The following is a 24,482-nucleotide window of genomic DNA, read 5'->3' as shown; positions in this document are numbered from 1 at the left end:
TTTTCAAGACAGGGTTTCTCTGTATAGCCCTGGCTGTCCTGAAACTCACTTTATAGACCAGGCTGGCCTCGAACTCAGAAATCAGCCTGTCTCTGCCTCCCAAGTGCTGGGATTAAAGGTGTGCACCACCACCTCCCGGGCCAGTTTCGTGTTTTTACATTTCTGTATTCTTTTGCTGATATTTAGATTTATTGCTAATATATGGAATTATTTGAATTATTTTGTAATTGTTAAAAATCACATTAAGAAACTATCAAAAAGATAAGCATGTCACTTGGTGCTTTGAAAAAAATCCAACAATTTATCAACAAAGCTCAAGTAAATATAGAAGTAATATTCCCATGCAGTGAATATTTGTACTAACAAGGAAAATACTGAAGAACTTTTACAAACTTGCTACATTTGATCCCCTTGCAACACAGGGTGCAGCGACTACCAAAGGCCACAGAACGCACGCAGCCCAAGACTCCCAGAGGTCTCTGCGCCTAGCCATAATTCCCACGAGGCCACCACGGGACCGTTGAGCCTCCTGGAAAGAGAACATGGCTAAAGACCACTGTGGTCTTTTGTATTTTCGGTGAAGAGGTGAGAAATAAGGGCTGCTACACAGTCTTAGAAAAACTTATAAAGTTCGCTGATATGAATTCAAAGTTGAGATTTTACAAGTCACTCCAAAATCCAAGTGTATCAGCTTAATTATTGCTTATATTCCAGGGAAAGGGATGGTTTATGTGTAGTAAAAAGTAAAATATAGCCAATTATAGACCATGAGATTCAAAGCACCGACGGTGTCACTAACTTGAATTGTACGATGCATGTTTGTAGATTCGTGAGTAAGTGGCTAAATACATGTCCATTGAGGAATTTCCTTTGGAAAAAGAAGTGAGCTTCCACAAATTACCTAGGTTTATTTTCATTTTATTTTTTAAAATATTTTCAAGATTTGGGGGGTGAGGATATTACTCAGTGGGCAAAGTGCTTGCCAACATTAGACCTGAGTTTGGGTCCCCAACACTCATGAAAGACCAGCACTATAAAACACACAGGTAGGAGGGTTTCCAGGACTAAGACTAGACATACGGTGCACTCCAGGTTCAAGAAAAACTCTGTATTTAAAAATAAGGTGGAAGGTGCAGCGAGGTTGCCAGTTGGGAGCATTTGGGACTGGGAGGGGAAAAGAGTGGGGATGGGGGTTGGTTCCTAGGATTCTCATCTCGGCTGGCAACTTCCTGTAACTCCGGTTCCAGTGGACACAATGCCCTCTTACGCTCTTAAGCACGCACGTAGAACTCGTACACATGTAAAATTTAAAAATAATTAAGGGGGCTAAAGAATGATGTGGTGGTTAACAGCACTTGTTGCTCTTCCCGGGGACCAACGTCGGGTTTTCCGCTTAATGTGGTGGACAGGCTACTTACAGGTGAAAGATGCATACACGCAGGCATGCGTGGGCGCACGACACATACACAATTATTTACAGAATTCAGAAGTTATCTATTTTAACAAGATATGGGTGATAATATGGATTCATTTGCCAATATATGGCTTAAACACAATTGGAGATAGTACATTCACAACACATGCTCTGGAGTCAGAAATTCTCTTGAGTTTAGCCACTGATCTGCTGCATGGCTTGGGTAAGTGATTGGGGCTTTCTCTTTAAATTTTTTATTACATTGATGGGGACACACAACACTTGTCACTTGTCACATGTGTGGATGACAGAGGACAGCTTATGGAATCAGGCATCCTCTTCTACCCTGTGGGTCCTAGGGATTTAACTCAGGTCCTCAAGTTTGGCAAGAAGTGGGTGAGTGCTAAGCCATCTTGCTAGCCCAGGAACCCAGGAATTTTTTCTAATTAATTTCTTCTTTATATAACTAATGTGTAACCTACCTCACAATTCTGTGAGGACTGAAATGAATTCAACCAATGAGCAGTGCTTAGAACAACAAATGGTAATTACATAGTAGGTCCCAAGATAGCTAATGCCTATCAATTGAGAAAAGGTTTTTCCCAATGAAGGAGTTTAATTCTCATAAAAACTTATTTTATAAAAAGTGGCAATCACAACAGAATACCTGGTGTGTGTCTATTTAATAAAGTAACTGTTTTCCTCTTGCTCAGACTTGTTTGATCTAAATTTAATTGTTACATTATTAGTAATCATAGCCTGTGCCCCTTAACGTCCCTTTCTATGACAGGGATGTCACACTGTGGCACTGGTCTTTGGTAGTTTGTAAATACTATTTCTGGGACAAATAACAAAACCACTCTTGTATAAAATGACTTGTAAGCAGTTTGTAAACTCTATGAACAAGATAAATAATATTTTATACAGAGATGACAACAGGTTCAGATACTTTTATGTATTTTACAGATTTATTATCTGTCTTAAAAGGGTTTTAATGGTTTTAAAATGCCAAAGGGCAACACTCAGGACAATGATGTAAGCTGCTATAAAACTAAACAAAATAATATTTCATTAAAAACATTATAAAATGCAGCTGGGTGGTGGTGGTGCACACCTTTAATTCCAGCACTCAGGAGGCAGAGGCAGGTGGATTTCTGAGCTCAAGGCCAGCCTGGTCTACAGTGTGAGTTCCAGGACAGCCAGGGCTATAGAGAGAGACCCTGTCTCAAAAAAGATTAAAAAAAACATTATAAAGTGCAAAATTATGCACTTTAAAATAAACAGAAGCTTCCAGGGATGTTGAAGGGAGAGAGGAAATTGGAGAGAGGATAAAGGAGTGTAGAGTGGGGGTTGGAGAGATGACTCAGTAGTTAAGATCACTTGACTGTCCTTCCAGAGGTCCTGAGCAAACACATGGTGGACACAATCATCCGTAATGGGATCTAATTTCTTCTGGTGTGCATGAAGACAGAGCACTTGTACATGTAAAATACACAAATAAATAAATCATTTTTTAAAAGTATAGAATAGATAGGTATGATCAATATGTATATATGCATGTACGGATATCATAATGAACTCTTTTATTTTGTATGACTAATATACACTAGTACAGTAATATTAAAAGGTACATTATAAAAGTTAAGTTGAAAATAGAGAATCCGTTGTTATGTCAACGAAAACTGAGAAATATTGGTTCATGGGTAGTTCCCTTCTGATGAAACATCAGTTCTTTTCAGAAATCCCTGTCGTTGTAATTGTATAAAATGATTGGCATTGGTTGGCCGCTTCGGTACAGATGGCATGTGGTAGATGATAGTAAAGTACACTTTGAATTGATATGACTTATTTTAAAGGAGAAAAAGAAAGCCTGCCTGCTATGGAAGATGTTGGTGATTTAACTCAGTCATCGGAGACAGCCTCAGAGTATAGCAGGCCTCCCTGCCCTGATTATGAAGCTATACTGAAGCTCGTTGAACGTCTCAGCCTGGAATGCAAAGGTAAGTCTACTGTGGGTAGATCAGCAGCAGCTCTGCACACTGCTTAGCACTGCACCCCAGAGCACCGATGTGGCTTGGTGCCACCATGTCAGAGACATGCTGTACACTTAAGAAGAAAGAGAACCATACACTATTAGCCATAAATTTTATTCCTACTGTAATTTCTTCAGTGTGGGTGGCACAGCCTGGCTTCTTAAAGCCACTGTTTCTCTCTTGTTTATTATGATTAGATAAGGTTATCTGTGTCTCTATCTTGTATGTTTGGAATACCTTGGAATGCCCTAGAATAGTTTCTCTGCTAACTTCACCCATCTCTTGAGACCACGGCTTCCTTCACAACCCTAACCATGTATTTTTAACAATTAAGATACGATCATGTTGACACCTTGCTTAAGACCAGCTATTGTGCTGCTTTCATTTATAGTTCCTGTCTGCATGTCCATTGTCCATCCTCTCTGCCTTAGAAGTTTGTCCTTGTAATGGAGTCTTTGGTTTCTATAGTTTTACTGAATTTTTTTAATACAATGAACTGCACATGTGCAATGTATACCATTTTAAAAGTTTTGACATACATGTTAAACATGTTTAGTCAACATATCAAGACAGTAAGAAATCTACCACTCAGAACACTCTTTCCATTCCCACTTTATAATCACTTGTGAGATCACAAAAGTGTTTCCGTGTTTGGATCATGTTCCATTCCCTTCTTTCACAAGCATAGACACTGTCATGTAACATTTTTAATTTTCCACATGTTGTAACACATGCAACACAAATCATTGATAATGCTCGACATTTCACCATGTGCTTACTTATATTTGTATGTTTTCTTTGCAAATGGCCATCCCCAGTCCTTTTGCCAAATAAAAATAAGATGGTCTGTTTGATGTTTCCCTTTGTTATCTATGACCCAGACACCATCCCTTTATCAGCTGTGCCTTTTGATAGGACTTCCCCCCACTCCAGTTTTAGGGTTGTCTATGTAGTCTCTTGAGACTATCTTCCTTAAGTACTGCCTTTTCTTTTGTGCCAGAGAATGAACTCAGGGACCCACACATGATAGGCAAGCATTCTAACATTAAACTACATCCTTTAACCTTAGTAATGTAGAGCAAGAGTTTAAATTTTTATAAAACCCAATTTAGGTTTGGTTCAGTTATGGATTTTTACTCAGGAGAATACCTAATAAATCTTCATCTAGAAGTCTTATCATTTAGGTCCATGTCGAGTTTATTTGCAGTTTAGATTATAGGCCAAGTTCATCTTGTGGTTGCAGCATGCAGTTGTTCTTGATCCACACATTGTGAAATCTATCCTTTCTCCCCAGTGCACTCACTGTGCCCTTCCAAAGCAACTAATTTTTTATTCATTTTTGTCTTTTATTTATTTATTTTTTACACTACAGATTTTCTTTTATCACCCTCTGACTGTTTCACATCCCATACCTCCTTACCACCTGCCTGTCTCCACAAGGATGTCCCTACCCTCCTACCACCCACCCTACCTGACCTCTAAACTTCCTGGGGCCTCTACTCTCTTGAGGGCTAGGTGCATCTTCTCTGGCTGAACCCAGACCCGGTAGTCCTCTGCTGTATATGTGCTGGGGGCCTCCTATCAGCTGGTGTATGCTGCCTGGTTGGTGGTCCAGTGTCTGAGAGATCTTGGGGCTCCAGAATAATTGAGATTGCTGGTCCTCCTACAGGATCACCCTCTTCCTCAGCTTCTCTAGCCTTTCCCTAATTCAACCACAGGGGTTAGAGGCTTCTGTCCTTTGGTTGGGTGCAAATAATCTGCATCTGACTCTTTCAGCTGCTTGTTGGGTCTTCTGGAGTGCGGTCATGATAGATCCCTTTTTGTGAGTGCTCCGTACCCTCAGTAATAGTGTAAGGCTTTGGGACCTCCCTTGAGCTGGATCCCACTTTGGGCCTGTCACTGGACCTTTTTTTCCTCAGGATCCTCTCTATTTCCATCTCTGCAGTTCTTTCAGACAGGAACAATTATGGGTCAGAGATGTAACTGTGGGATGGCAACCCCTTCCCTCACTTGATGCCCTGTCTTCCTCCTGGAGGTAGGCTCTATAAGTTCCCTCTCCCTACTTTTGGGCATTTCATCTAAGGTCCCTTCCTTTGAGTCTGTCCCTATAGATTATGTTGCTCTTCACTGATTTATTTGGCTTTCTTTATATTAGTGCCACACTGTTTTGATTACTATATATCTGTTATATTTTAAACCAATACCTGTTCTTGCTAATTTTTTCAGGGTAATTTTTGCAGTTTATATCTTATGTGTTTCCATATGATTTTTTGGTAGGTCTGCTTTATTTGTGTTTGCTTTTGTATAGTGGTAAAGATTAAACATAAACCTTTGAATATACCCCTTAAATACCTAGCCATTGATGTAGATGCAAATTTTAAAATCAGCTTGCCAATTTAAAAATAAAGTTTGTGGCCCTGCTAACTATTAGACTTTTGAGCATAAACATCTTAATAAATCTTCGAACTACTAAGCAATAGTTTGCATTTATTTTCATGGGTAACATTTTATATTTTCATGTCATTAATATTTCCATGTCTTTGTGCATTGTATATGTGATATATATATATATATATATATATGTATATATATATATACACACATATATATATTTCATGTAGTGGATATTTCTATATTGTAGAAGTTTTATTTGTATTTCAGGTATTTTGATAAAATAATATTCACTTTGTGAAATAGCATTTTATTTTAGCTAACAGCTAGGAATGTATCTTTACTTGCACCTATGGAACTCAGCATAGAATTTCAGTACATGTACACTGTATGTATAATTACCAAGACATATAGCTTTTATAGATCTATAGCCTCAAATGTCTGTCATTTCTTTCCTGTGAGAACATTGAGAACTGTCTCCACTAGCTGTTTTAAGATACCGAGTAATGCTAAGCATAGTTATCTTACTGTGCTATGTGGATGCAAACGCGACTTTCCTCCCCCAGCGGCCTCGTGTCCTTTATATACCTACCCTCTATCTGTTCAGCATTGGAATGGAGGAATGGGAAAACTTGCAGTCATTCATATATAAAATGTACTCCTGTATTTTATTCCCACATTGCTTTCTCCCTGGTTCAGATTCTGGTAGCCTATTAAAAATCCAGAATGCAATTCATTCATATAAAAGGTTAACACAACTGAAAACTGGTCACTGCAAAGTACTTCAAGAGAAACTTCAAACAGTGGAGAATGAAGTCAACGGACTACGTAAGAAGCTTGCAGACACAGAACGTGAACAACTCCAACAAGGACAAGAACTCTGCAATGTAAGGTATGACGTCGGCTCCCTTTCTAAAATGTCTGGCAGTTACAGGGACAGCTTAGTGGTAGAGACTTTGGCTAGTGTGTTGGGCCCTGGATTTTATCCCCAGGGCTACACCCAGGGGTTACCGTAGTGTGTGTAATCCCAGTCCTTGCAGGGCAGAGGAAAATCCAAGGCCGAAGGCAGTCTGGGATACATGGGGAAACACTGAAGAAGAAGGGGAAGAGAAGGAAGGTGGAGTTGGGCGGGTGGAGGAGCAGGGGGGAGAGGAAGGGGAAAAAGACAAAGAAGAAACAGCATTAGCAACAGCAGCATTTGTGGTCTGTGGAACATGAAATGTTGACATCGGCACAAAAAGTCAGCAGTCACCTCAAGGGGAATAATAGTTTATTCTGGAGCCAGATGTAAGTAGCCATGGCCCAAATATCAACATGGTCACGCTTTCATGGACTTTTTATAGTACAAGAAAAGAGAAAATCATAAATTAAGGTATTTTAAAAATGCATTGGTGGGGACATTAAGTAGCCAGATTGTGGAAAGCAGATAAGTGTCTGTGATAGGCCACAGATGGAGTCCAATAACATTCTTAGCCTTTGGGTTGACGTCTACTGGTTCCCCCTGAACAGAATCATACCCAATAGTCACAGGGTGTTAGCTCAAACAATAGCATACTAATTGCTCCTGACCCAGTCTCTGAGCAAGTCCTTATTCCAGTCTGAAACCTAGAGAGCCAGGATGACACCGTCTACCTTTCTATCAGCATTCTTTTCTGGTTCCCACCAAGATGGCCTCCACTGCTCTCTGGACCTGATGAACCCCTCAATTCTTTATCTTCCATATCTGGAAAATCGGCACCACAGGAATGCTGCTGCCCTGCTTGAGATGCAGTGCTTTCTCATATACAGTGCACAGCATCTGTATGCTAACTCTGGGAATACACTTTCCTAGGCAGTTGCTTTGAAGGATCAGGAAATTTCTTCTGCATAGGTGTTCTGTCTTTAAATGAACTTGGATCAGCAGGAGATGGAGCCTCCAAAGAGCGTGATTTTTGCCCCCAGGACATCTTTCCTGTTGTCCCGTTGTAGCACAGGGAGTTTCTTTCTCTTTGGTGGTGCTGATCTCTTCAACAACAACAGCTGTTTTCTCAGCATCAACTTGAATACCCTCCTTTCTTGAATTTTGTTTGTTTGTTTGTTTGTTTGTTTGTTTTTCAAGACAGGGTTTCTCTGTGTAGCCCTGGCTGTCCTGGAACTCACTCTGTAGACCAGGCTGGCCTCGAACTCAGAAATCCACCTGCCTCTGTCTCCCAAGTGCTGGAATTAAAGGCTTGCATCCCTGCCAAGTAAGTTACTCCTATCTTATTAAGTTCGTCTTGACTTAAGTCCTTAAAACACAGGCAGAATAAACAAAAATATTGCACAAATGGCCTCTGACCCAGTTTCTGAGGAATCCTTGCTTGGCTCTGAAACCTCAAGTGCCAAGACCCAACAACTGTCTACATTTCTATCAGCATGTTACCCAGCTCCCACTGAAATGGCTGGCTAAATCCTGCTGACAGCGTTCATGGGTTTTTCTGACCACCAGTTTCAAACTTTTGGTTATTTCTCCTGCAAACCAGATCTAAAGGTCTGCAAAACACATGGTCAGATTTATCACAACAATGCTCCTCTTCTCCCTAGCAAACTCTGTTTCCTTTCTTTCTTTCTTTCTTTCTTTCTTTCTTTCTTTCTTTCTTTCTTTCTTTCTTTCTTTCTTTCTTCCTTCCTTTCTTCCTTTCTTCCTTTCTTCCTTCCTTCCTTTCTTCCTTCCTTCCTTCCTTTCTTCCTTCCTTCCTTCCTTTCTTCCTTCCTTCCTTCCTTTCTTCCTTTCTCTCTTTCTCTCTTTCTCTTTCTCTTTCTCTCTCTTTCATTTGTTTTCTTCTTCTTCTTCTTCTTCTTCTTCTTCTTCTTCTTCTTCTTCTTCTTCTTCTTCTTCTTCTCCCTACTCCTCCTCCTCTCCTCCTCCTCCCCCTCCTCCTCTTCCTCTTCTTCCTTTTCTTTTGCTGTGATAAAACTATTTTGCAATCAAGTTAACAGAGACAACATTTGCTTGGCTCACAGTTCCTGGACATGTTCCATCCTGACAGGGAAATCACAGCAGCAGGAGCCTGAGAGATCTGGTCAGAGTGCATGTACAGTCAAGACACAGAGGGCAATGAATATGCACTCAGCTTGCTTTCTTCATTTTATACAAACCTGGCTGACTTGCCCAGGAAATTGTCCTGCCCACAGTCAAGATGGATCTTCCCACACCAATGTATGTAATCAAGATAACCCCAATAGGCATGCTTAGAAGCCCATCCCAGGTGATTCTAGACTATATCAAGTAGAAAATATTAAACTTCACAGTCTCTGGACTTATCTGTGAGGTCATACCTGGATTGTGTTAGTCAAGGTTGGAAGATACAACTTGAAAGTGAACAGCAGCCTTCCACTGGCTGGAGTTCTGAACCAAATGAAAAGGAGAAAATGGACCCAAGGCTAACATGCCATCCCTATTCTTCCTGACTATGAATGCCAAGTGGCCAGCTACCTCAAGGCCCACCACCATGGTTTACCTGACATGCTGAACTGTACACCAGCCAGGGCTGTGAGTCCATCCTTAGTTTGCTTTATCACAGCAAGGGAGAAAAGTAACTAACACAGAAAGTTGGTAACAAGATTTAGGGGAATTGTGTAAAATTAATGGTGTGTGTGTTGGGCCTGTTGAGCTTATTTATGGGAGGAATGCCAAAGAGTGTGCAGCAGTAAGATAAAAAAACAAACACATAGGGTGCTGTTGGCAAGCAGAGCTTAACAGGCCAGGCTTCCGGAAGTGTGAAAACAAGTGTTCCTAGAGGAAGGGGTCTAGTCCAGAACTCCCATCAGGTGGTCCCAGACTCACTTCTACCTCCCTGCCTGCCAATCAGCCACCATACCATTGCAACTCCTGGCATGGTGCTGAGTCTCACATGGAACTGCAAGTAGTTCCCCCAGACCCAGTCCACCCACCCACCAACTCATCATTCAATGTGTGTGTCCACAATCTCCTTCCTTGTATGTTTGTTGTTGGTGTATAGAAAAGCTCTTGATTTGTGCCAACTGATTCTGTATCATGTCACATTGCTGTACTTGTTTATCAGTCCTAGAATCTTGGAATCTCTAGCGTACAGTATCATCTGCAACTAGGGATAGTTTGCTGTCTTCTTCCTCTGTTGGTATTCCTTTAATTTCCCTCTCATGCCTTATTGCTCCAGCTAGTACTTCAGGAACACAGTTGAGCAGGAGTGAGATAGAGCATATCCCTGACTAATTCCTGAGTGCACTTGGGTTGCTTCAAACTTATCTCCGTTTACGATGATATTGAGTGTGTGCTTCTCATATGTAGCATTTATTGTGTATGTGCCCTCTAACCCTACATCCTTTAAGATTTTATGATGAAGGCATGTTGGATTTTGTCAAAGGATTTTGCTGAATCTATTGAGGTGATCATGTGATTTTTGTAACTGTTAACTTATATGGTTTATTGCATTTATTCACTTGGATATCTATGGCAAACCATTCATGCATTTCAAGGATAAAGCTGACTTGTTCCTGGTGTATAATTTTTTGATATTCTAATATTCTATATGCACAGATTTTTATTGAATAATTTTGAGTCTATGCACATCAGGGATATTGGCCAATAGTCAGTCTCTCTCTCTCTCTCTCTCTCTCTCTCTCTCTCTCTCTCTCTCTCTCTCTCTCTTTTTTTTTTTTTTTTTTTTATCTTTGCATGATTTCTGTATGAGAGTGATACTAGCTTCATAGAAGGATTTGGGGAGAGTTCCTCCTGTTTCTTCTTTTTGAGTGGTGTAACAANATATGCACAGATTTTTATTGAATAATTTTGAGTCTCTGCCTATCTGGCTTACTGGCCTTCTTTCTTTCTTTCTCTCTCTCTCTCTCTCTCTCTCTCTCTCTCTCTCTCTCTCTCTCTCTCTCTCTTTTCTTTATTTTTGTATCTTTGCATGATTTCTGTATGAGAGTGATACTAGCTTCATAGAAGGATTTGGGGAGAGTTCCTCCTGTTTCTTCTTTTTGAGTGGTGTAACAAGGACTGGATGTAGACCTTTGAATGCCTGGTAGATTTCTGCTGTGAATCCATCTAGTCTTGAATATTTCTTAGCTGGAAGGCTTTTTACTGCTATTTTAATCTCCTCATTTGTTATAGGCTTAAGTTATTGAATTCTTTTTTATTTAATTTTGATGTCTTGGCTCAACCTAGAAAACAAGTCATTTATTTTAGATTTTCCAGGTTTGTGGAATGAAGGTTTATAAAATATTACTATATAAGGCTCTGAATTTCTGTGGTGTCTGTTGTAATATTTCCCTGTTCGTTTCTGGGTGCTAATTTAGGTCCTTTCTCTCTTCTTTTTCAGTCAGTTGGCCAAGGGTCTGTCAGTTTTGTTTATCATCTTCTCCAAGAATCAGCTCTTAGGTTTCTGGATTTTTTTTGTGTTGTTTTCTTTGTTTCTATTTCATTAATTTCTGCTCTGGTTTTTCTTATTTCTTGCCATGGGCTGGGTTGGATTTGGGTTGTTCTTGTTTTCCCATCTCATTTAGCTGCATTTATTTGTGCTCTTTCTGACTTTTTCATGTTGGCCCTCAGAGCTGTAAATTTCCATCGTGAGACTGCTTTGAATGTAATGTGTTCCAGGGGTTTTCATTTGCACTCAGTTCCAGAAACTTTTTCTACTTCTTTCTTGATTTCTTCTTGGACACATTCATTCTGTCGTAATGAGCGTTTTAATTTTCACGGATTTGTGTGTTTATGAGAGGTGGCTTTTTTCTGTTAACCTTAAGATTTATTACACCATGGTAAGATAGGATAAAAGCAATGAGTTCAAATATTTTTGAATTTGTAAATATTTCTTTTGGGTCCCAGTATGTGTTCTATTTTATAAAAGCTTCTATGTGCTGCTGGTGAGAAAGTGAATTCTTGATGCTGAGACAGAATATTCTGTAGCTACCTGTTAAGTTCTTTTAATGTATGATGTCAATTAATTCTGATGGTTCCCTCTTTTTGTCCAGATAATGGTATATTGGAGAAAGTGGGAGTGTTATAATGGATTGATGTTAAGCTGTGTTTTTAATTGCAGTTGTAATTTTTTTATTTTACATTTTACATTTATTTTGCACATGTGTGCATGCATACACATGTGTCATGACATGTCAGAGGACAACTTGCAGTAGTCAGTTTTCTTGTTCCACCATGTTGTCTTGGGGTAAGCTTAGGTCATCCTGCTTAGTAATAAGGTCTTTTATACTCTGAGCCATCTCATTGGTCTTTTTCTCTCTTTTTAAAAGTATTATGCTGATTATTGTATAAATTTACAGGGCACACTGTGGTTATTTGATTTATGTATACAGTGTACAAAGCTCCAGTCTAGATATATAACATTTCTACTTCTTTAAACATCTTATCATGTATTTTTCTTAATTTTAGTGTTAACTACCCACAAAATAATGGCTTCCATTTTGATATATAATGGCATGCATACAGGATATGTATATAGTATGTTCTCCTATTCCCATTACCCTCTTTTGTCCCCTTTATGCCTGACACTGGTACTCTTCTCCATCCTAATAGTATCCCCCTGGGCTTTCATGTACTCTGTGAAGGCTCTATGCCCCAGTATAGGGGAATGCCAGGACCAGGAATGGGAGTGGGTGGGTTGGGGAACAAGGGAAAGTGGGAGAGGATAGGGGATTTTCAGAGGGGAAACTAGGAAAGGGGATAATATTTGAAATGTAAATAAAGAAAATATCTAATAAAAAAGAAATGTAAATAAAGAAAATATCCAATAAAAACATTAAAAAACATAAAAAAATTCTTGGAAGATGAACTAACAGAAGAAAGGGTCCATAATGGAGGGGGGGAAGAATCAAAAACCACATGTTTTGTTCATATGCAACATCTAGATTTAACTATCTGTAACCATAACTATACATGTACACAGATAATTTATATGACAGAAAGTTCATGAAAGTCAGTACATGCATACTGTGTATGATAGAACAGTTGTAGATTTTTTATGAGATTGGCCACCCCTGAGTTTGATGCATATATGTTTAGGACAGGAATGTATTCATGCTTATGTGTTCCCTTGATTAGGAAGAAGTGGCCATACTCTTTGCATCTTCTGATTAGTTTCAATTTGATGTCTATTTTGTCAGATGTTAGGATAGTGACACCTGTTTGCATCCCCAGTCCCATGTGACTGGAGTGCTTTGGTCCATTCTTTAACCCAAAGTCAGTGCCTGTACTTAACACTAACATGTTTCTTACAGGCAGCAGATGGGTGGGTTTTGTTCTCTGATCCATTCACTCAGTCTCTGTCTTTTGATTGAAGAATAGAGTCATTGATATTTCAAGTTATTTTTGAAGCATATGTGTTAACTGTTGTCATGGTGTTGGTTTGGGGTGGTGGTGTTTGTATGTTCCATGGTATTTTTGTTTTAGTAACTATGGCCCTGTATTTCTTTCCCATGTCTGTTTCCTGTGCTCATTCTCCTCTTTGGTCTGAAATATTGCTTCCTGTATTTTCTTCAGGTTTGATTTGTTAGATATAAATTTTTATAAACTGTTGTCTCAGAGTCTTATTGTTGTGAAGAGACACCATGGCCAAGGCCATGGGCAAGAATATTCAAACCATTCCCTGGCCCCCATTGGCTTTTTTAAACACATGAGTCTATGGGGGCCATTCCTAGCCATAGTATAGGACCCCCGATGCTGGGCCTCCGCTCAAGTCCCGGGATGAGCTGGCCAACACCCCAACATCCTGAGAGAAAACCACACCTGATGCAAACTGCAAGAGGTTTTATTATCAGCTAGCTAAGGATGAACCCCTTGTGCCTCACAGGGTAGGGGGCTTTTAACAGCTAGCTGAGGAATTGGAAGGAGTTGGGAGGAGAGTTGGGAGGAGTTGGGAAGAGTTCTCTTCTGGGTGTCCTTGATGAAATTTACAAGGCAGGAGTGGGGAGTGGGTTCTTTCTGAATTTTTTTCTCCGTGTCCTCGGCACAGGAAGGCACGCATCTCTGGTTGTAAAGTATAGAAACAAAAAGGCTTTTGCTGGCTATAGAGAACAAAGAGCTTCTTTCTGGCTGTACTTTTAGAGATCAGGGACAACAAGCTTGGGGAATGTCCAGGGGCTTTACCTTCCATGGAGAAATGCTCTAAGTAGGGGTCCCACAATAGCACAATGCAACTTCAAAACTTCCCATATATCATAGTCTCAACAATGTTTAAAAGTCCAAAGTTCAAAAACTCTTATGAGATTCATGCAATCTGTTAACTCTAATCCCCTATAAAAATCAAAATTAAAAAGTTTACATGCTTGCAACATCACAGAATATATAATTCGAATCTGAAAAGTCATACTGAGGAAATATTGGACCAAAAGCAAGACCAAAAACTAGCTATACAGACTCTAAATTCTGCCTCTTCTTGTCTAATGTCCAACAGAGAATAGCCATCACAATATAGCCCTTGTCAGTTTGACACACAATCATATCTCCTTATGTCCAAATGAAATAATATCTAGGTCATAATAATGCCTGACATGATATAACTGTCCCTTGCTCAACTGCAAATGCATAAACAATAAGATTAAATCAGTGGGATCCTGCCCTGGAGTCACTACTCCTTTAAAATCATTTAATATCCTTGAACATGGAATTTAGCTCCATTCTATTTTTGGTGCCCTTTTAATAGTTGAGGCATACATTTTGTATTTTTCTTTTCTAACCTTGCTACACTTCATCAAAATACTCTTCATAAGCATGAACCACAGGACAGAGTCTATACTGGGCTTTTTTGAGACTTCCTTTGTCATTGCAAATCTAAATCTCTTCACCTTAGCCTCAGACAGACTCTTCAGACAAGGGCAAAAAGCAGCCCCATTTGTCACCAAAATATCACAAGAATAATCTCTATTCAACATACTAAAATCCTCTTTCTCTAAAACCACAGGTCCCCAGAGTTCAAATCACCCTCAGGACTAATGTCTTCCATATTCTTCTTAGGATGTCCCGTTAAGCCCTGCTTAAAGCATTCCACTGCTTTCCAAAGTCTACAAACTCCACATTTTTCCAAACAAAAACATGATCAGGCCTATCACAGCAATACCGCAGTCCTTGGTACCAACTTCTGTCTTTGTTAGGGTTTTATTGCTGTAAAGAGACACTATGACCAAGGAAACTCTTATAAAGGCAGACATTTAATTGGGACTGGCTCATAGCTTCAGCAGCTCATTGTCATCATAGTAGGAAGCCTGGCAGGAAGCAGGCAGACATGGTACTGGAGGAGCCTAGAGTTCTACATCTTGATCTGTAGGCAACAGAAGGGAACTGTCTTCCTCAGGTAGCCAGGAAGAGGGTCTGGATAATATTGGCCAAACTTGAGCATGTATATGAGACCTCAAAGTCCCACAGTGACACAATTCCTCTACCAAGACCACATCTCCTCCACTAAGGCCACACCTCCTAATAGTGCCCCATCCAATGGGCCAAGCATCCACTAACTACCACAGCTGTCTATGTTGTAGAAAGTTTTTCTTCTTTTCTACAATCATGGTAGACAGTTTTGCTAAATATATTAGTCTAGGTTTGCTGTTATTTTGTTTTAAGGATTTGATATGCATTGCTATAGATTCTTTTGTCTTTCAAAAATTTCACTGAGAAGTTAGCTGTTATTCTGATGGAATATTTCTTGCATACATTACTTGCAATTTTTTTCTCTTGTAGCTGTCTATATATTTTCTTTGTTACTTGGTGTTTTAACCATAGTATGCTGTGGGGATTTTCCTTCTGGTCTTGTCTATTTGGTGTTCCATTTGCTCTTTGTATTTGTATGGATGTGTCTTTTCTTAGTTTGGAGACATTTTCTTCTATGATCCTCTTGAAGATCTGGTCTATGCCATTGACTTAGGATTCTTCTTCTTCATCTATGTTTATAATTCAAAGGTTTTTTAATGATGCCCCACATTTCCTGTGTGTACCTCTTCTGTTTTTAAATGTTTTAATGTTCATTAATAATTTGGTCTAGATATTCTACTTTATCTTCCATACCTGATATTCTAATTTTTTGCTTGATTCATTCTACTTACAAGGTTTTCCTTTGGGTCTTCCAGTTGGGCTATTGGGTATTTCATATTTCAATTCCATCTCCATGGAATTTTCAGATTGAGTCCTCATCTGTGTTTCTATTTTCTTATTTAATTTTGCTTTCAAGTCCTGGGTTGCCTTCATCATTTCTATCAGCATTATGTTTGTGTTTTCTTGGGCATCACTCAGGCATTTCTTCTCCTTAAGCTCTTTCTCCCTGATTTCATTGAGCTGTTTCTTTGTGTTTTCTTTAAGCTGTTTGAATTCTCTGAGGAGGTTTATGGTTGTTCTTTTAATTTCTGGGTCTTGAAGTTCACCTAGATAATTCTCATTGGTAATCATTTCTATGAACGTAGTGGAACACATGCCCCTGTGGTATTGTGGGGCATCTTTTGAGTATATTCCCAAGAGTGGTATAGCTGGGTCTTCAGGTAGATCTATTTCCAATTTTCTGAGTAAACTCCAGATTGCTTTCCAGAGTGGCTGTACCAGTTTGCAATCCCAACAACAATAGAGGAGTGTTCTCCACATCCTTTCCAACATGTGCTGTCACCTGAGGTTTCCATTCACAATAGCCACACATAGTATAAAATATCTTGGGGTATCTCTAACCAAACAAGTGAAAGACCTGTATGACAATAACTTTAAGTCTCTCAATAAGGAAATCGAAGAAAGTCTCAGAAAATGGAGAGATCTCCCATATTCATGGATTGGCAGAATTAACATAGTAAAAATGGCCATTCTACCAAAGGCAATCTATAAATTCAATGCAATCCCCATCAAAATCCCAACACAATTCTTCAAAGACGTGGAAAGAGCAATTCTCAAATTCATCTGGAAAGGAAAAAAAAACAGAAAATGAAAACAATTCTTAACAATAAAAGAACAGCTGGGGGAATCACCATCTGTGATCTCAAGCTTTACCACAGAGCAATAATGATAAAAACTGCATGGTATTGGTACAGAGACAGACATGTTGATCAATGGCATAGAATTGAAGACCCAGAAATAAAACCACACACTTCCTGTCACTTGATCTTTGACAAAGACGCCAAAAATATACAATGAAAAAAGAAAGCATCTTCAATAAATGGTGCTGGTCTAATTGGCTGTCTGTATGAAGAAGAATGAAAATAGATCCATATTTGTCACCTTACACAAAACTCAAGTTCAAGTGGATCAAGGACCTCAACATAAAACCAGATACACTGAATCTAATAGAAGAGAAAGTGGGAAAGAGCCTTGAATTCATTGGTACAGGGGGAAATTTCCTAAATAGAACTCCAATGGCTCAGGCTCTAAGATCAACAACTGATAAATGGGACCTCATAAAACTGGAAAGCTTCTGTAAGGCAAAGAACATGGTTGATAAGACAAATCGGCAACCTACAGATTGGGAAAAAATCTTCACTAACCCCACATCCGATAGAGGGCTAATATCCAAAATATATAACAAACTCAAGAAGTTAATCACAAAAACCCAAACAACCCAATCAAAAAACGGGGTATAGAACTAAACCGAGAATTCACAACTGAGGAATCTCAAATGGCTGAGAAGCACCTAAAGAAGTGTTCAAAGTCCTTAGCAATCAGAGAAATGCAAACCAAAATGACCCTGAGATTCCACCTTACAGCAATCAGGATGGCTAAAATCAAAACCTCAGGTAGCTTCTACTTTAGACATCCTTTGTGGCTCAATGACAGTGCTGTCTGTTGGGAATGGCTTACTTCTCAGTTGCTCTAAGGACACAGGACCTTTATGTCCTTGGGCTGCTTTGTTTGTTCTCCTTTTCTTCATCACAGAGTCAGGGCCCTGCCTGTCTCAAGATAGGAATTTATGAGAATAGATTGACATAGACATGCTTATGTCTGAAGTGGGAAGCCCCAATTCATCTCCAGCTTCTCCTCGGTGGGCTTTAACAGCATGTGACAATTTGTCACTATAACATACATGTAAAAGGCATTTGCTTCTGTGTAAAGCAAAACTCAGTGGTTTACATTGGACAGGAAATTTGCTGGGTTATCCAGTGACAACTGGCCAGGCCCAAAGCACCTGCCCCCTGTCTGACCTACATAAAGTTGTTCAAATAAGACATAAATTCTTGGTTGTACATGGGGGGAAAAGACTGACAAGAGGCAGAAAGCATTTCCTCCTTTCAATGTGCTACAAGAAAGAGAGCCCTTGATTTAGGTTCCGCTTGGGTTTCTTTACATTTTGTAAGGTTGTGAGTTTGTGGATCCAGGTGGCAGAGGTGTCAGCCTTTGCTAGCGTCTAACTTGACATTCTCTCTGACCAGTCTTGGGGAGACCAACTTCTTGAAAACCTGTACCCAGTTTGTGTGTGTGTGTGTGAAGACAGAGGGGAGACATCGGAAGGGACAACAGGGAGGAAGCGTGCTTTAGAGGAAGGCCGGGATGCCCTAGAACCATTAGAATAATAAACCAATAGGTGACAAGCCAGAAAAAAGAAACATTTTCTAACAAAGTGCATTCCTAACATAAGCATTTTAAACTGTAGGTTTACTTTAAAACAAGAAGAAGAGAAGAGAAAAATTGCCGTCTGGGTTTATGACAAAATGAAGGAGCAGCTGAGAGAAAAAGAAGATCAATATAACAAAGAAGTTAAAATGAAACAAAAACTTGAAATTCGTGTTAGGGAACTGGATATGGAACTGAAGACTGTGAGACATAATCTTAACACAGTAAGTGGACTGTTTAAATTTGTTTTTGTAAGGTTGCAAGTCTGTGTCAGTCTGTACTCATGATAAGTAGAATCAAATAAGATCAAATACATTTAAAATTATATTAGGAGCAGAGACTGAAGGAATGACCATTCAGAGACTGCTCCACCTGGGGATCTATCCCATAAACAACTACCAAACCCAGACACTATTGAAGATGCCAACAAGAACCTGCTGACAGGAGCTTGATATAGCTGTTTCCTGAGAGACTCTGCCAGTGCCTGACTAATACAGAAGTGGATGCTCACAGTCATCCATTGGACGGAGCACAGCGCCCCAGTGAAGGAGCTAGAGAAAGTACCCAAGGAGCTGAAGGGGTTTGCAGCCCCAAAGGAGGAACAACAATATGAACTAACCAGTACCCCCAGAGCTCCCTGGGACTAAACCACCAATCAAAGAAAACTCGAGTCTCTAGCTGCATATGTAGCAGGGGATGGCCTAGTCAGTCATCAATAGGAGGAGAGGCCCTTGGTCCTGCAAAAGTTCTATGCCCCAGTATAGGGAAATGCCAGGGCCAGCGATGGGAATTGGTGGGCTGGGGAGCAGGGGGAGGGGAGAGGGGATAGGGGATTTTTGGAGAGGTAACTAGGAATGGGAATAATATTTGAAATGTAAATAAAGAAAATATCTAATAAAAATTATATTTTGCTTTTACTTCACTAATATTGTTTCTCCCTTTGAATATATATTGAATATAAGTATATAATCATATGGTACTTATATTGAATATAAATATATAATCATATGGTACTTATGTATGGACATATGATCTGAGATATATGTTTGGCATACTGATCCTGCAGTCATCAAAAGTGTGTACTCACACAGGTGTGGCACATCACACATCTCCCGGGCAATGTGATCATTTTCTTATGGCTTCTGTGAATGGGATGGAGACTTTCTTGGTTCTATCTTTAGGCTTACCATGGAGGCTTAGGTCATACAAACTCAGCTGTGTCCAAAGCCACCCTGAGCCAGTGGGTTCCAAGTCTGTTGTTTCATGTCCACAGGAATAAGGAAATGGAAACAAGATGATAAGGAAAATACAAATTCATTAAGGAAAATTGAGGATGAATTTACAAGGGTAGGGCAGACACCAAAAGATAAATACCCCCATGTTGCCCTGATCATTTGTATTTCCCTTGTCTTTCATTGGTTTTATGGAGAGAATTCAGTGGAGCCTGAGGTAGGCACTACAGGGATTAGTCAGTTTTTGTGTACATCACAGACCCAGCTAATGAGAAGTCTATATCCTCTATGTATGCTGTCTTGGCTCTACCAAAAAGCTATTCAATAATTTAGAAAAAGGTTACACATGGTACATGACTATCTAGTGATCCACCAGAGGGGTCCTGTCCTCACAACCACAGGGCAGCTAGCTCCAGTCTCAGTGCAGGAGCACTGTGTGTTCCTATGTGGCATGTAACTAACTATATTACTTAGGTTTTGAAAATTGAGCCATGAGTGCTGGCAGTCATCTAAGGAACTGGCAAGCTCATTTCCTGTGTTGAACTAAAGGTTGAGCATCTAGAAAAACAGCAAAAGCCAAAAAGCAATGGAGTAAGCAAAATAGCAAAAGGAACCCCTTGGAATGAGAGGGGCCCTGAGGCTGAGCGTCTGCTAAATAGACTCGGTTGGATATTCTCTAGGACCTCTAAGTCCTCCCCTTCCCTCTATACCTCCCCTTCCCTCCTACCTAGATACTCTCTCCTGTGCCTTAACACTGGTTTTCCTCACAATGTCTGCTTGGAACAAGAGGCTTCCATTTTAGGGAGCGGAATTTTGTCTTCCTTGTCTAATTCTGTCTCTTCCAGTCAGGGAGGAGCAATGACAACTCCATCTGCCTCATGCTGAGGAGGGCAGAGTCTGAATGGTGGTGTTGGGGCAATGTTGGTCCAAGACAAAAGGAACCCTTGTGAGGCAGGAGGGCTCCCTGAGCTGGTTCAGGGGTTTGCAATGGAGTTCTGGATGAAAGTGCACTTTGAGGTCCACCAGTAGGAGCAGAGGGATTGAAGGACTGACAGGGAGAACATCGGAGGCCACTACACCATTGCAGAGTATTACCACCATCCTGAGAAAAGTCTCATATAACAGCGATCATTGAACAATGTTCCAGAAGGTGTAGTAAGGATGATAGAAGAATGCTACTCATCTAGGACATAGACTGTACCCCGAGGCCCTCCATTGGGCCTATTCAGAGTTCAACTTGCACCCTTCTTCCTCCATTATCATCCTCAAATATATTACCTGAGGCTGGCATTCTTGAACTCAACACACATCCTGAAATGACCTTGAACTCCTAATCTTCCTGCCTCTGCCTCCTCTGTTCTTGACTCACAGCCATGCGTCACAATTACTGGTTTTACAGTGTGTTCGGGGACTTCATGCAAGCACTCTACAAACCGAGCTATGGTCCTAGCACCAAGCTAGGTTCTGCTGTTGAAAAGGGTAGCTATCATTTAGGCAATTAAATTGTGAGAAATTCACATAGGAGGCAGGTTCTTGTGGGTATTATAGGCTCTTTGAACAATTTTTCAAGGTGTCTGTTAATATGGCTTATACCCCCCCCCATATCCTACCATGAGGTATAAGAATAAAAAAACAGTCTCTAAATGTGTCTCTAGGTTTTAGAGGAAAGAAACTGCATTGAGAGACAACTTTTCCAAGAACAGAGCACCAGAATCATACAGGATGAGATTCTGGCAAATCACCTTCACAAACAAAAGGAGCTAAAAATGGCACAAGAAAAAATTAGCTCTCAGGTATTTTCTTTAGTTGCCTTCAAATTTCTGTATATGTATTTGTATGTGTAAATGGTTTTTTAAAATGCAATTAAAGGCCTCATGAAAACTACAGAGAACTTTTCAAAATCTAATACACACAATACACATACTTTGATGTGGAAATAGCTCTTTTTTTATCAACTTTGATAAATAAAGGTCAGTAATATTAATTCAAGTCTATTTGTCTACAACATAGTGATGACATTCACAGTGACCTCATCCAAATGGCATGCAAGTCCTGCTTTAGACAGCATAGAAGAATGTATTGCCTTTGATACTGGCCTCCTCTGAAGAAAGGGTTTTGGTTATTTCCCGTAAGAATACATCTTTCTGTTGTCAGAAAAGCCTTGCTAGTAACAATATATCATCTGCTTCCGTCATGATGTCTGCTTTCTCCATTTCTGCTAATGGAGACATCTGGTTATTTGTTTCAACATTTGACAAAGGGGGAAAATACAGGCAACAGAGATCATATTTTAGATGTCATTTCCTTCCATTCCAGACGAGTAGCAGTTTGCTACGATTCTTTATGTCACCACAAAGAGCTTTTGACAGCAAGGATGGGCTCTAATGTAGGCAGAACTGCTTTACTGGCAAGTCTCACCCAGCACAATGGCTTTGTTTCTGTACCATGATTTCTACAGTGCTGTGGCTGAAGTCCAGGTCTTTTCACACACTTACACTGTTACTCTCTTAACGAGGCATATCCCTAACCTCAGAAGTGGATATATTTATTCCATATTTTCTCAAGATGACTCTATAGAAAGGCCATTAGATTTTTCTCAAAAAAATATTTAAAATGTTTGAAAGCTGAGGCATTTCCTTTTCATTGTAGACATTTTAAAGCACAGAAATAGTAGGAATAAGGATAGTACTTATATCCAAAGGAAATCAATAAGAAAATTATCTAGACTCTGTCAACCAGAGTGTAAGAAAGCAATTTTATGTAGATATAACACTACATATATAACAGAAGTACCATGTAGTTTCAACACTTAACATATAGAATCACTGTTTCTTAATATGCATGCAGAGTTCATAACCACTTCCACCACCACAGGCAATTTTAGAACATTTTTATTACTTTGAAAAGAAACCATAAACTCTTATCTGGGAAACCCCTGGAGACTGATCCCTCTACCTTCTCCTGTGCTAGAAATCCACCAATCTGTTCCTCGACTCTTTAATATCTCTTTTCTAGAAATAGAGTCCCATGAAATTCGTCCTTCTTGTGTGGCTTATTTCTCTTAATGTAATGAGAGGTGTTACCAAGTTTTTACTTCTGTTTATTCTGCATCTGTGGCATTTCTCTATTTGGCAGCTGACAGGTGTCAAGGTTCTGCCTGCTGGCTGTTGTAGTTAACTTTTCTTTTGCTATCAAGAAGCACTATGACCAAGGCAACTTATAAAAGAATGACTTTACTAGGACTTACAGTTTCATAGGGTGGGTCCATGACCATCCTGGTGGGGAACATGGCAGCAGACATGGCACTGAAGTAGTAAATGATAGCTTATATTCCTACCCACAAGCTGAAGACAGGGGTGTAGGGAGGGGAGAAAGACACAGAGAGAGAGAGAGAGAAACAGAGATACTAATTCTGGGCACAGTATTTCTCTTAATCCTTTCCAAATAGTTCTACCAAGTGGGGAGCAGACATTTAAATATATGAGCCATTTTCACTCAACCATCACACTGACTGTTACTGAAAATACTTCCATGAACTCTCATTTATGAGGTATTGGTATAATATGTACATCTCCCCACTTCTCTTCTTTTGCTCTTGCTGACTTATTCTGTTTGTTTGTTTGTTTGCTTGCTTGCTTGCTTGCTTGCTTGTGAGTACAGAGTCTAATGCTGTAGCTGTGATAGTTCTGGAACTCAGCATATAGACTGAGTAAGCCTGGAACTCTTGATGAGTCTCCCACTTCATCTTCCCAAATGCTTGGACTCTAGGCATAAGCTGCTCTACAAGGCTACATGTCTCATGCTGTTAACTAAATTGTAAATACATGTCCTTGGCAGTTGTCAAGATGGCATTAACTCTTCAAATCTAAGTCAGTACACTACACAGGTGCTTGCACAGCCGTATTTATTGTGGCATTATTCACAACGGTCAACTTAAGGACTCATGTGTCCATCAGTGGATAAAGAAAAAATGGTGTGTAGACACACTGGAATTTTATTGTGCCATAAATAACAACATGCTCTTGTGGTGTGTGTGAATGCTATGAGAGAGACAGGAAGACCATTTGGGAAAATGAAGGGGTTGGCCTAGCTTAAAGGATAAAGAGGAAGTCAGTGCTAGCTGTGGTTAGATATGGTCAAAGCCAAGGTAGCTAAAATCATCTAGTGGAAAAATGACAGCATTTTCAACAAATGGTGCTGGCACAACTGGCGGTTATCATGTAGAAAAATAAGAATTGATCCATTCTTATCTCCTTGTACAAAGCTTAAATCTAAATGGATCAAAGACCTCCACATAAAACCAGACACACTGAAATTTATAGAGGGGAAAGTGGAGAAAAGCCTTGAAGATATGGGCACAGGGGGGAAAATTCCTAAACAGAACAGCAATGGCTTGTGCTGTAAGATCAAGAATTGACAAATGGGACCTTATAAAATGGCAAAGCTTTTGTAAGGCAAAAGACACTGTCAATAAGACATAAAGGCCACCAACAGATTGGGAAAGGATTTTTACCAATCCTAAAACTGAAAGGGGACTAATATCCAATATATACAAAGAGCTCAAGGAGCAGGGCTCCAGAAATTCAAATAACCCCATTAAAAAGGGTAAAGAGCTAAACAAAGAATTCTCAACTGAGGAATACAGAATGGCTGAGAAGCACCTGAAAAAATGTTCAACATCCTTAATCATTAGGGAAATACAAATCAAAACAACCTTGAAATTCCACCTCACACCAGTCAGAATGGCTAAGATAAAAAATTCAGGTGACAGCAGATGCTGGTGAGGATGTGGAGAAAGAGAAACACTCCTCCATTGTTGGTGGGATTGCAAGCTTGTACAACCACTCTGGAAGTCAGTCTGGCGGTTCCTCAGAAAATTGGACATA

General features: G+C 39.8%; 1 protein-coding gene across 3 annotated transcripts in view; it reads left to right on the top strand.

Moving 5' to 3' along the window:
- The first annotated feature begins 3,278 nt into the window (after window positions 1-3,278).
- Window positions 3,279-24,482, top strand: part of LOC110291114 (ankyrin repeat domain-containing protein 26-like) — a 42,475-nt gene continuing 21,271 nt past the window's right edge. For 2 of the 3 annotated variants that reach the window (XM_021158070.1, XM_029475467.1), the window contains exons 1-4: window positions 3,279-3,414; window positions 6,538-6,730; window positions 18,405-18,588; window positions 21,252-21,389. In XM_021158070.1, coding sequence (XP_021013729.1) covers window positions 3,294-3,414; window positions 6,538-6,730; window positions 18,405-18,588; window positions 21,252-21,389 — 636 coding nt within the window. In that variant the 5' untranslated portion in view covers window positions 3,279-3,293. The remainder of the gene's footprint in view (window positions 3,415-6,537; window positions 6,731-18,404; window positions 18,589-21,251; window positions 21,390-24,482) is intronic. The other variant, XM_029475466.1, reaches the window with a different exon arrangement.

Source organism: Mus caroli, chromosome 3 (genome assembly GCF_900094665.2).
Source record: "Mus caroli chromosome 3, CAROLI_EIJ_v1.1, whole genome shotgun sequence".
In the NCBI taxonomy this organism is placed as follows: Eukaryota; Metazoa; Chordata; class Mammalia; order Rodentia; family Muridae; genus Mus; species Mus caroli.
The sequence above is the reverse complement of the archived record's forward strand: the minus strand, read 5'-3'. Positions and strand labels throughout refer to the sequence as shown.